Consider the following 12,631-nt stretch of genomic DNA (forward strand, 5'->3'; position numbering starts at 1 on the left):
TGGTTCATATTTATATATTTATATATTTTTATACATATTTTTATATATTATATATATTGATCACCTTGCACTTTTAGAACCTATATTATACTCACCAGCGAATTTCTTATGTGATACTAGCACTGTTTTAACTTCATTTTACACAGTTGTATATAGCCATAGTTTGTATGGCTGAATTTGCATCGCACAGACATCACATGTAATCTGCACAGCAATGTGATGCAAATCCCATGCGATGTTTGTCATCGCTCTATTGGGAACCGGCCGTTAAGCAGCTCTGCCAGGATATTTACAACAGGGCCATTTACGACAGGCCTCATTAGGTGTCTTTTGCAGACCCTGCTAGCGTAGGTTTATGACAGCGCTGAATTGTATCTACCAAACAATATTTGTGTGCTGCAGTGCATTGCACTTATAAAAAGTCCTGAGTAAAAAACTTGCCTTTCATTATAGTCAATGGTAGCACACTAAAACTCAATGCACATTTTCAAGTGCTTTTTTTTACATACTGTATACATTTTCCCAGGTGACCAGATAGGGAAAAAATGAAGAGCATGTATAATATACTGCTAAAAAATGAAGGGCACACTTTTTAATCAGAGTATAGCATCAAGTCAATTAAACTCCTTGGATATTGATCTGGTCAGTTGGGTAGCAGAGGGGGTTGGTAATCAGTTTTAGTTGCTTTGGTGTTAAATAAAATAACAACAGGTGCACTAGATGGGCAATAATGAGACAACCTTAAAAACAGGAATGGTTTTACAGGTGGAGGTCACTGACAGTTTTTTCCTTATTCAATTTTTTACTAGTTTTGCATTTGGCTAGGGTCAGTGTCACTACTGGTAGCATGGACCCTATAGAGGTTGCACAAGCAGTCCAGCTCCTCCAGGATGGCACATCAATACGTTCCATTGCCAGAAGGTTTTCTGTGTCTCCAAGCACAGTCTTAAGAGCATAGAGGAGATTCCAGGAGACAGGCAGTTACTCTAGGAGAGCTGGACAGGGCCGTAGAAGGTCCTTAACCCCCCAGCAGGACCGATATCTGCCCCTTTGTGGAAGGAGGAACAGGATGAGCACTGCCAGAGCCCTACAAAATGACCTCCAGCAGGCCACCTGTGTGAATGTTTCTGACCAAACAGACTTCATGAGGGTGGCCTGAGGGCCCAACGTCCTCTAGTGAGCCCTGTGCTTACTTTTCAGCACCATGGAGTTCGATTGGCATTTGCCATTGAACACCAGAAATGGCAGGTCTGCCACTGGTGCCCTGTGCTTTTCACAGACAAGAGCAGGTTCACCCTGATCACATGTGACAGACGAAAAAGGGTCTGGAGAAGCCGTGGAGAACATTATGCTGCCTGTAACATCGTTCAGCATGACCGGTTTGATGGTGGGCCAATGATGGTCTGTAGAGGCATATCTATGGAGGGACGCAGAAACCTCTACAGGCTAGACAATGGCCCCCTAACTGCCATTAGGTATCAGAATAAAATCCTTGGACCCATTGTCAGACCCTACGCTGGTGCAGTGGGTCCTGGGTTCCTCCTGGTGCATGACAATGCCCAGCCTCATGGGGTGAGGATATGTAGCCAGTTCCTGGAGGATAAAGAAATTGATACCATTGATCGCCTGACCTAAATCCAATAGAACACCTCTGGGACATTATGTTTCGATCCATCCAACGCCGCCAGGTTTCACCTAAGTCTGTTCAGGAGCTCAGCGATGCCCTGGTCCAGATCTGGGAGGAAATACCCCAGGACACCATCCGTCATCTCTTTAGGAGCATGCCCCGACGTTGTCAGGCATGCATACAAGCACATGGGGGCCATACAAACTACTGAGTACCATTTTGAGTTGCTGCAATAAAATTTCAGCAAAATAGACTAGCTTGCTGCATCGTTTTTTTCACTTTGATTTTCGGTGGGGTCTTTGAATTCAGCCCTCTGTAGGTTGATCATTTTCATTTCCATCAAACTATGTGGCATTCTTTCGTTCCTAATACATTATCCAGTCCATATCAGTATAGATATCCAGCATGAGATATTTCTCCACTGAGATCTGATGTGTTTTCAAAGTGTTCCTTTATTTTTTTTGAGCAGTGTAAATTATGTGTTGAATTAAAAACTTACTAAAAGCACAATATGTGTTTACAAAAAAGCATATTGCCTTTTATAACACACAGATGTTAACAGGCCCTAAAGCTTATGCTTCCTTTTTAAGCAAGTTTACTGATTTATTTATTTTGACTACATGGTTTCTGTATAAGAATGCCTTTACCACTATGGAGGTGGTGTCCGTCTGCCATCTTGTGGTATTTTTATTGTACTGCAACTTTCAAGACTATTTTATATGCATTTTTAACACAATCGTAAACCTACTTTACACCTAATGCTAGAGGTGGTGTTCTTCTGCCTTCTTGTGTTTTATTTTTATTTGTACTACAGAATCTACAGCTTTTTTATGCATTTTTAACATAAACGTTTTTAACATAAAAACAAAGCCAGATTCTCAAAAGATCCTCTTTTAACCACTTAAAGACTGGAAGGTTTGACACCCTTAATGACAAGGCCATTTTTTGCAATGCAGCACTGCGTTACTTTAACTGACAATTGTGCGGTCGTGCGACGCTGTACCCAAAAAAAATTGATGTCCTTTTTTTCCCACAAATAGAGCTTTCTTTTGGTGGCATTTTCATCACCTCTGCAATTTTTATTTTTTGCGCTATAAACAAAAAAAAGAGCAACAATTCTAAAAAAATATATATATATTTTTTTTTACTTTCTGCTATAAAACATTCCCAAAAAAAAAAGAAATCAAATGTTTTCACCAGTGTAGGCCAATACGTATTCTGCTATATATTTTTGGTAGAAAAAAATCCTAGTAAGTGTATATTGGTTGGTTTGCATGAAAGTTATCGCGTCTACAAACTAGGGCAAAGATTTATGTCATTGTTGTTTATATTTTTTTTCTACTAATGGCGGCGATCAGCGATTTTTAGCGGGACTGTGACATTGTGGCGGACAGATCGGACACCCAACTGACATTTTTGACACTATTGAGGGGAGCAGTGACATTACTACAATAATCGGTGCTAAAAATCTGCACTGTTACTGTACTAATGACACTGGCAGGAAGGGGTTAACAGCAGGGGCGATCAAAGGGTTAAATGTGTGCCTATGGGGTGCTTTCTAACTTTGTATGGGGATTTACTTACTGGATGAACACAGAGACCTGTGTTTCTAAATAAGAGGAAAACAGGATTCCTGTGTTCATCACTGACAGAACAGCGGTAAACCATGTTTACTTCGGTAAGACCACAGTTCTGCCTCCATGGGGAGGGATCCCAGGTGTCCGGCGGACATTGCATCCACCGGACCTGCTGATTGGCTCCCCCTCTAGCCAATCGGTGCGTCCGCGTGCCCCCACTAACTGCTACATAAAACGACATACAGGTACGTTGTTTCGCGTAACAGAGCCAACCTGCTGCAGTATAACTACGGTGACTGGTCGGCAAGTGGTTAAACAGGATTAGGTCTGTGGACCCCCTGCATGGATGTAAAAATAAATATGCAACATCTCTAAAAAATATAATAATAAAATTAGATTACACATATCTCCTAACTTTTTGAGATGGGAACAAGGGACACCTATTAGCAAAATTATATAGGCATAGGACACACCCCATGCCACTCCCTCTTTAACCTCTTTCGGACCGCCCGCCGCAGATATACTGCGGCAGGCTGGCCCTTCTGCGTGAACCGACGTAGCCCTATGAGGTCAGCTCCCACTCGGCAGCGGGGACTCGGATGCACCGGGCAGGCGACTCCGATTGCCACCTGACACCCGTGCTCGCTCCCCGCTGAGAGAGAAGCTGTTGTAAACACAGCTGACCGTTCTTCTTTCTGGAATGATCACAGAGCTCCTGTGATCCTTATATAGGATCACAGGTCTCTATAATCATTTCACAAGCCCAGCCCCCATACAGTAAGAATCACTCCCCTAGGTACACATTTAACCCCTTGATTACCCACACTGTTAACACCTTCCCTGCCAGTGTCATTATTACAGTACAGTGCATATTTTTAGCACTGATTACTGCAGTAATGTCACTGGTCCTCCCAAAGAGTAAAAAATGTCAGTTAGGGGTTTGATCTGTCTGCTGCAATGTCGAAATGCCGCTAAAAATCGCAGATCGCCGCCATTACTAGTTAAAAAAAAAAAACAATAAAAATGACATAAATCTATCCCGTAGTTAGTAGACATGATAACTTTTGCGCAAACCAATCAAAATACGCTTATTGCGATTTTTATTTACCAAAAATATGTAGCAGAATACAAATTGGCTTAAAAGTAAAAAAAAATGTTTTTTTTTTCCTTTTTGGGGGGGGGGGGGGGATGTTATATAGCAGACTGTGAAAAATATTGTTTTTTTTTTTTTTTTTTTCAACATTGTCACTGCACAATTACAACAACATTGTTATGGCAGAATACATATTGGCCTACACTGGTGAAAACATTTGATTTCTTTTTTTGGGAATGTTTTATAGCAGAAAGTAAAAAATATATATATATTTTTTTCAGAATCATTGCTCTATTTTTGTTTATAGCGCAAAAAAAAAAAAATCGCTCAAGTGATCAAATACCACCAAAAGAAAGCTCTATTTGTGGGGAAAAAAAGGACATAAATTTTTGTTTAGGTACAGCATCGCACGGCCGCTTAATTGTCCGTTAAAGTAACGCAGTGCTGCATCGCAAAAAATGGCCTGGTCATTAAGGGGGAAAATCTTCCGGTCCAGAAGTGGTTAAAGGAGAATTATACAAAAACAATGATTTGTAACCCACAAGTGCTTTTTTCGAACACTTTTTGAAAGATAAAAAGTGCATTTTATATACAAATATACAGATCAGACCAAAATGAGGGACAAATGAGGAGGAAAGAGGGACAGGGGGACATTGTTCCAAATCAGGGACAGTCCCTCGAAATCAGTGGCAGTTGGGAGCTATGGATTACATTCTTCTAAATGTGCAGGTACTTTTGTACCACTCTAGGACTAATGCCCTTGGCCCCCCACCAACACAAGATTAATTACTAGAAGCCTGGACACTAAGTTAAGCTATATTATTCTAGACAGTAAACATGGGTTTGTACTTTAGATAGGGTACTAAATATGACTGTGGCTTTAGTGACTATGGAGGGATTGGGGACACCTTTTACAGCGTCCCACTCATGACACGTGGGAACTGCAAATGTATTACTTCTTTGTCATCGCTGTATTGCATGTCATGTGCATTGCTACACCTGTGGTATCCCTGTTCATAGGCTGATCAAGTGTGCTTCATACTTCCCACCACAAGATGGGGATAGCACCACTTTGGGATATCTATCCCAGCTCAGGTTTATCTGTGGTCAGTGTTCAGTTCAGGAAGTCAGTGTGTACAGAGAGAAGCACCATGTAGAGCAGGGGTGTCAAACTCTATTTAATCGAGAGCCGCATCAGCATTATGGTTGCCCTCAAAGGGCCAGTTATATTTGTAGGATTAGATGTCCAGAGGCAAAGGCAAGGTGGTGTTGCGGCTGCACAGAGAGGTGCAGGATCTGTAGGAGGAGGTCTGCCCTCCTCTCTGCTGCGAATTGCTGAGAAAGGAAGGGGGGTGCCTTTCTGCAGCTGCACAGGATCTGGCAAAGGAGTTCTGTCCTCTCTGCTGCTGACTACAGAGACAAAGGGGGTGCCGCAGCTGCAGGAGAGGTGCAAGGGCCACATGAAATGGCATGGGGGCCGCATTCGGCCCACGGGCCTTGTGTTTGACACCTGTGATGTAGAGGTTAGAGAAGGTCAGTCCAGAGAAGGGACAAATTGGAACTGCTCAAATCAAAGGGTAAAAGCCACCAAACTGCAGCAAAGACCTTTGAGAATAAAGGTGAAGGATTTCTTAGCCACTGGCAAGCTCACCAATGTCTCTGGATTCAAAAGGGATCACAAACAAGTAAGCATTATACTGAACCACAGCCTGAGTCCAGCATTACTAAAGCCTATTAACAGTGGATCAGCAAAATTCCTCTATTTACCCAGAGACTGTATTCTATCTGGATGTTTATGCTGCAATCAAAACCAGTCACAGTAAAAGTTGTGAGTTGTATCCTACCACTGTCTACCTCATTCTTCACTATTGCTATTACAACTGGTTGTACCACCATTAACGGTACTGGCGTCACGACAAATACCATCAAGGGACCCAGCCACCACAAGCACTCTAAACACCCCTGTCATCACGGGTACCTCAACCACCATCTTGGCTGGAGTTTCCCTATCACAGAGCGTGCCCCGGAGGATTTCCTGCTGTCTTCCTCTTCACTGCGCGACCAGCCCAGTGAGTAAACCGATGAACTGTATTATTGCTGTCTCTCATCGGCCCACCGTGCACCTCACGTGTCTCCCCTGCGGTTCTGGCTCGTCGCACTTTTATGGTTGTAAGGATATTTCTCCTTTCTTTGTGTTTAAAAGGTAAATCCATGTGATTTGTATCTGTAAAATTAGAGGCAGGTGTATGTAGTCTGCACTTTATACTGAACTTTGTGTCTCTGTCCTGCAGATCCATTGCTTGCATCTAAACTGCTTTACAATGCACCCAACACATGTATATAGAAAGTAGAATGAGACCTCTGCATTAGCCCAGTAGGTGGGCATATTTATGGACTCATTGTGGTCATCCAAAATGCCAACATCCACCTAAAATGCTAAAGCCCGATACTAGGAATTTAAAAAAATCTACCCTTGCAATGAGCAACCCTCTCTCATCATTGCAAGGGTTATGTCTAGGCAGGGCCGGTGCTACTACTAGGCGAACTAGGCAGCCGCCTAGGGCGCACTGCCACCTAGGGCGCAGCCATGGCCAGTGCCACATTTCTCTCCTGTCACCTCCTCATCCCCAGTGGATGTCACCTCTAGAGAGGGGGGCAGTGTGTATAGGAAGGGGGGTGTAGGGTTAAAGGGGGTGAAGCATTAAAGGAGGGCAACGTGTGCAGGAAGAGTGTGTAGCATTAAAGGGGAGGCACTGTGTGCAGGAAGGGGGGGGGGGGCAATGTGTTCAGGAAGGGAGGTGTAGGGTTAAAGGAGAGCAGTGGGTAGAGGAAGAGGGGTGAAGGATTAAAGAGGGCAGAGTATACAGGAGTGTATGCAGGAAGAGGGTGTAGCGTTAAAGGGGGGGCACTGTGTACAGGAAGGGGGGGCAGTGTGTTCAGGTAGGGAGTGTAGGGTTAAAGGGGGGGGCATTATGTGCAGGAAGGGAGGCAATGTGTACAGTTTTTTGGGGGGGTGCAAGTAGCTGGTCTTGCCTAGGGCGCAAAATAGTCTAGCACCGGCCCTGTGTCTAGGGGTAACTACACAGGCAGTATTACCCTATCCCCTGCTCATACTGGCTTCTGCAACGTCCTCTTCTCCCCAACACCCCAGGTCATGGGTGGTCCTTCATTGTCATCACTGGAGGTGACAGGCATGCAACCTTTGGCCAGGAGTGCCTTAGAGGGGAGGCTTTATGAGGCTGGTCACACGCTGAAGGGATCCTGCTGGAGCAAGAAAAAAGGTAAGTATTACATTATATTACAATACATAATTCATGCACCCCTAGACTCAACAAGCATTTTACCAGTCGGAGGCCCCACTGCAAGTGTATGTTTTTTGTTGTGCCTGGAGTTGGGCTTGAAAGTGTAATCACTATCAATAAACATCTGTTATTTGCTCCTTTGTGGTCTATTAGAAATACCATTGAATAGTTTGTCGTTTGGAATAAATCTAACATTTATGCAGTATAATATTAGGCTGCATTTGCACTATACACCAACGGTTCTGTATGTGCATCTGGCTGATGGGACATAAAGAAATGACTTCCATGTCTTGGGCCAATGTCCTGAAATAAGGAAAAACCCTCTTATTTTTGGGTTTGTGATGGAATGGGACATTCTTTTTTTAAGAAAGCTTCACAGTGCTGCACATTAGTTGAGATGGGGGGCTTTTTGCTTCCTTTAGCCAAGGAGTGTCCAAGCCACGGCCCATGGGCTGCATGCAGCCCAAAAGAGTTCAGCTTGTGGCCTGGGCATGTCTGGAGGTACATAAACAATAGAAAGAGCCGGCAACACTGGAATTCTTGAAGTGTAGTTTATTGGTTACATCAGAGTGCCAATAAAACAATAGGGCATATCTGGAGGCACACCATGCAAGCATAGAAGCCACGGCGGCCAAAATGGACAAGCTAGGCACCAGCATGCATAGAGAGATGCCGGGGATGCCATGCAAGCATTGTAGCCGCCGTGGCCGGCACTAAGTATCCAGGCACGGCTGGAAGAATGCCAGAGCTGCTGTTTTTTGAAGAGCTCCAGCATTGTGTAGGGAGGAAAAGGAGAGGTTGTGGGTGGGGGACTTTGGGGGGGAGCAACTGAAACCTGTGGAGTCGCAGCCAACCCCAGCACCCCCCCAGATACAGCCATGTATGTTGCCTTCTTTTAATTTTATAATTTAAAAAATATTACAAAAAAAATTATGTTTTATATCTCAGGTACATAATCTATATCAGTGACCATTAACTTGTGGTCAGCCTGACTTTTTCTACTTCTCAGCTATCCTTATAATTAGTGTATTTTATGTGTGGCCCAAGACAATTCCTCTTCTTACAATGTGGCCCAGGAAGATCAAAAGGTTGGATACCCCTGCTTTAGCCCTTCTCACCATGATCTGTATGGGTATTCTGTCTTATTGAATATACCATCGAAAGCATTTTGTTCTATCTGTTTGATAGGTCCAAAAAATGCCTATTGATCATATAAGAAATTCAGAGCTGTCCTATGTTCTGTGCACACTTCCTGTGTTATTTTAATGAGTCTAATTAGCCTCCCTTTTTCTTATTTTGGACTACAGAACAATTAGTGATTATGGTAGGAGAAATGGAGAATTTGAGTAGTTTAGCAAAACACAACGTGGCAGGGCTGACACCACTCAGTCCACAAAAATGCTGGTTGTTGCAACGATAAACAATAGGGGAATGTGCCTGTATTGCAGAGATGTACTTCCTATGTTTTTCTTCTTTTTCTATTTTGCCCTGATATAGACTTTAACATTTTGTTATGCCATTCCATTAGCAAAAGGGACTTCACTTTCCGAAGCTGAGCTGGAAAAATTCAAACAGTGGGGGGAGTGCAACGGACTGCAGGGCTACAGAGAGCTCAACATCAGTATCAACTATGGTATGAAAATGTCTCCGACTGCATGTTCAGCCATGTATTACTCCACTACATGTCACATGTAATCTAACATCCTTTTCCTGTTTAGCACAGAAATGTTTTGGTATCTTTCACATGTCTAAGCAGTTGGATGAGATTAAGGTTGGTGTCTTTTTTTCCTGGGTTTATGGACATTTAAATGTGTTTATTGCAACTAAACAGAAATAGATTTTCATTATTATCATTATTATTTTTGGATTTGGTTTACATAAAAATATTATACTCTGTAATTGCCCCAACAGTGTAGCACAGTCTTCAGTCTGTAGGTTCCCCCGTTCCCAGTTGCCCACTAGGATGCTGGCGGGATTGTGCCGGCTTCCTGTCTCCCAGGCTACATGATGGCTGTCCATGCAGCATCACTGGTTGCTAGGACACTGGCAGCTACCCCACCTCCAGCATCCTAGTAACCAATAATGCAGCACAGCTAACACATGGCCAGCATGGCTCAATCCAGTGCTTGCCCCAGCATTCACTCAGGTCTGCTTTCCTGCTCCTACCTTCTGCCATGCTGCCAGTCTGCCTGCCCTGTTGTAGTGAAGAATGTACTGTTCACTGAAGAATATTAATACATAAGGTATTCCAATTCTTCTAGGCCCCTTGTGGTGGGGGATATCATTTTATTAGCACATGACTGGAATAGGTCCTGGGGCAATAACTACAGCAACACTGCATGGGTCAGGGGTCTGTATAGTTAGTTCCATACCTCCTTTTTTTTTATATGAGAAGTAGAAACACTTTATAGCACAAAGTATGTAGGCCAAGAACAACCCCTGCCACATCCCTAGACACACGGACCATGAAAAAATAAAACACAAAAAGATTAGATAACCCTCCAGTACTTTTTTTTCATGAGTGCATTTTCTTTGCACTGGCTTTTCAAAATAAACCTAATAAAAGAGATTGGATAATTAGTTTAGTGTAGTGTAGCCACCCTGCCGTAAGCAGGAGTGTCTCCTAAAATGTAATTTCTAGGCTGTAGTCAGCCTGAGCTTGATTGATAGTTCAGTTTCCTTGGGTATCTTCAGAACTGGTTATTGTTAACTTCTGCCTTCTGCTGGGGATTGTCCTTGGGAATAGTGTGGGAGGTTGCACTAATTAAAGTTATTCATTTCCTTGGACAACCATTAGGAAGTTCATTGCCAGTAGTGCAGGCTGGGAGAAGGTATAGATATATTTAGGAATGACCTTGAAAAGTCAGTCTTCTTCTGGCCTCTTGTCTGGGGAAGGGACATAGATGGCTGTCAGTATAAACTGCTGTCTGAGGAGGGTGACCTTGTACCTGGACAGAAGCCTAGGTAGGATGCCTAGTATGCTGAGCAATAGGATTGAAGCCCCATTGAGGTACTTCAGCCTAATAGGGGTACCTGAGAAGCTGGGGGAAGCTTGGTCCCCAACTGAAGTGTGGTGGATTCTCCCCAAGGAGTCAGTAACTGAATCATTTAATGTCTTGCAGCAAGGAGCTGTTTTCACAGAATGCCTAGTAGACTTGAAGGTAAACTTTCTGTGAAAGCAGTAAGTACTTTAGTCCACTGGGTGTCCCGGATGTGCTGGGCACACTCTAATCACCCCATGCGCATTAGCATTATCGTTCTGCGTGCCATAAGAGAAATGTTTACACACTTCTCTTTCACTTTTCCCACTGGGAGATCAATGTGCCGAGGTCATATATTTGTAGACACACACACGGGTTTGAGCTTTAGGGTGCACACCCTAATGCAATAGGCTGCACGCACCTATATGGTCCTTCATCTGTAATCTGAGTTAGGAATGTATATATCTTCCTGGCCTACCACTAGGGGGTTTATTGCCAGTGGTGCAGGTTGGGAGAGGGTAAAAATATTGTATAAATGTTCAAGCGTAACCTTGGTAAGTCAGTCTTCTCCCAGCCCTCCTGACTGGGGAGGGATGTAGGTGACTGCCACATCCACTCAGGCCTGCTGCATGAGGAGGGTGACCAGTTCCTGGAGAGGGGCCTAGGTTGGAGGCCTAGTATACTGAACAAGATGATTGAAGCCTTATGGAGAAACTTCATCCTAATTGGGGTATCTAAGAATCTTGGTATAGCTTGGTCCTTGACTAATGTATCTGGATTCCTTCCAAGAAGTAGCTTAGCTATTTAGTGTCTTGCAGTTGGGAGCTGATTTCACAGAATGTTTGGTTGGTTTTATGGTCCTCTAACTGTGAAGACAGTAGGTATTTTTAGTCCCTCATCTTGAGTCTTCCAAGTCCATGGCTGTACTGTGCCCTAAACCTCTCTCCCAGGAGTGTTGAGCGGAGTCAATAAACTCAATTTCTTGCATCAAAAAGTGACTGTCGCCCATCAGCTCACATTGTTCCTCTATTGCCGAGGACTAGAACCTGAGATAAAATGCTAACCCTAAGCCCACCCTTCCTCTGAAGTACTTTATATGCTTTGGGGGTCAGGAGAGTGTTACAGTAGTATAACACTTTTTGCATAATAGAACATTTTTAGAGAGGTCTCTTCATCAGGCTTAAGGAGGGACAATTGAAGAAGACAGAGAGACTTCATTCTAAAGGATCAGCAGCCCCTCCAAATGAGAAATAGTTAGTAGATATGTATTTCTATGAGTATTTTAGTGTACCTTTTTAATTTATTTTTTACATTATTTTACTCTTTATTTACTTTTTATAACTTGTCTGCACCTTGTCTCTTTCTATTCCTTGCTTCTCCATGCTGTAGGACGATGTCACTTCCTGGCACCTTATTGCTAAATCTTCCAGCATCGTTGATCGACATTATGAGCTCAGAATCCTCTATAAAGCAAGGCTGGAGATCATAAAAAAGGGAGAAGAATATACATTGCGGGAGATCTTTACAGCGTGAGTGTCAGTAATTTTATCAGCTTCAGCAATCAGTGCTATCATTCCCATTGAAACTCTGCAAGAATTTCAGCAAATTCTTACCCGCTTTGGCTCTGTAGACACCTAGACAAAAAACTCTGCTAACTTTCATTAAAGTAAGCGGGAGTTCTAAGTAGGAGAGCTGGCAAGCTACAATCCTGCTAGTCCCAGGATTGTAATAATATTGAAATGAAGGAAAAAGCAGTGGCACAATTAAAAAAATAGGAGATGTTATTTCTGGGAGAAATGTGTAAAGAACACCACAAAGTGGTTATAAAGAAAAAATATTTTTTTTTTACCTTAATGCATTCTCTACATTACACTAAAGTAAAAAAAAAAAAAAACCTCTGCAGCAGCTCTTCTCCCCTCTCTCTCATCACAGGAGACTCAGCAGAAGTGGGAGCCATTGGCTCCCGCTGCTGTCGGTCAAATCCAGAGAGGTGGGAGTGGGTGGAAAGGCAGCCCAACTCGGGATCAAGCGCGCACATGTGTCATCATAGA

The 12,631-nt window shown here is 43.3% G+C and overlaps 1 protein-coding gene across 1 annotated transcript in view; it reads left to right on the plus strand.

Moving 5' to 3' along the window:
- The window catches only part of LOC309560647 (uncharacterized protein), an 89,981-nt gene that overhangs the window by 35,438 nt on the left and 41,912 nt on the right, over window positions 1–12,631 (plus strand). The window contains exons 5-7 of the mRNA XM_082264267.1: window positions 9,128–9,232; window positions 9,318–9,370; window positions 11,970–12,109. Coding sequence (XP_082120393.1) covers window positions 9,128–9,232; window positions 9,318–9,370; window positions 11,970–12,109 — 298 coding nt within the window. The remainder of the gene's footprint in view (window positions 1–9,127; window positions 9,233–9,317; window positions 9,371–11,969; window positions 12,110–12,631) is intronic.

Source organism: Pelophylax lessonae (genome assembly GCF_965119305.1).
Source record: "Pelophylax lessonae genome assembly, chromosome: 7".
NCBI classification, from domain to species: Eukaryota; Metazoa; Chordata; class Amphibia; order Anura; family Ranidae; genus Pelophylax; species Pelophylax lessonae.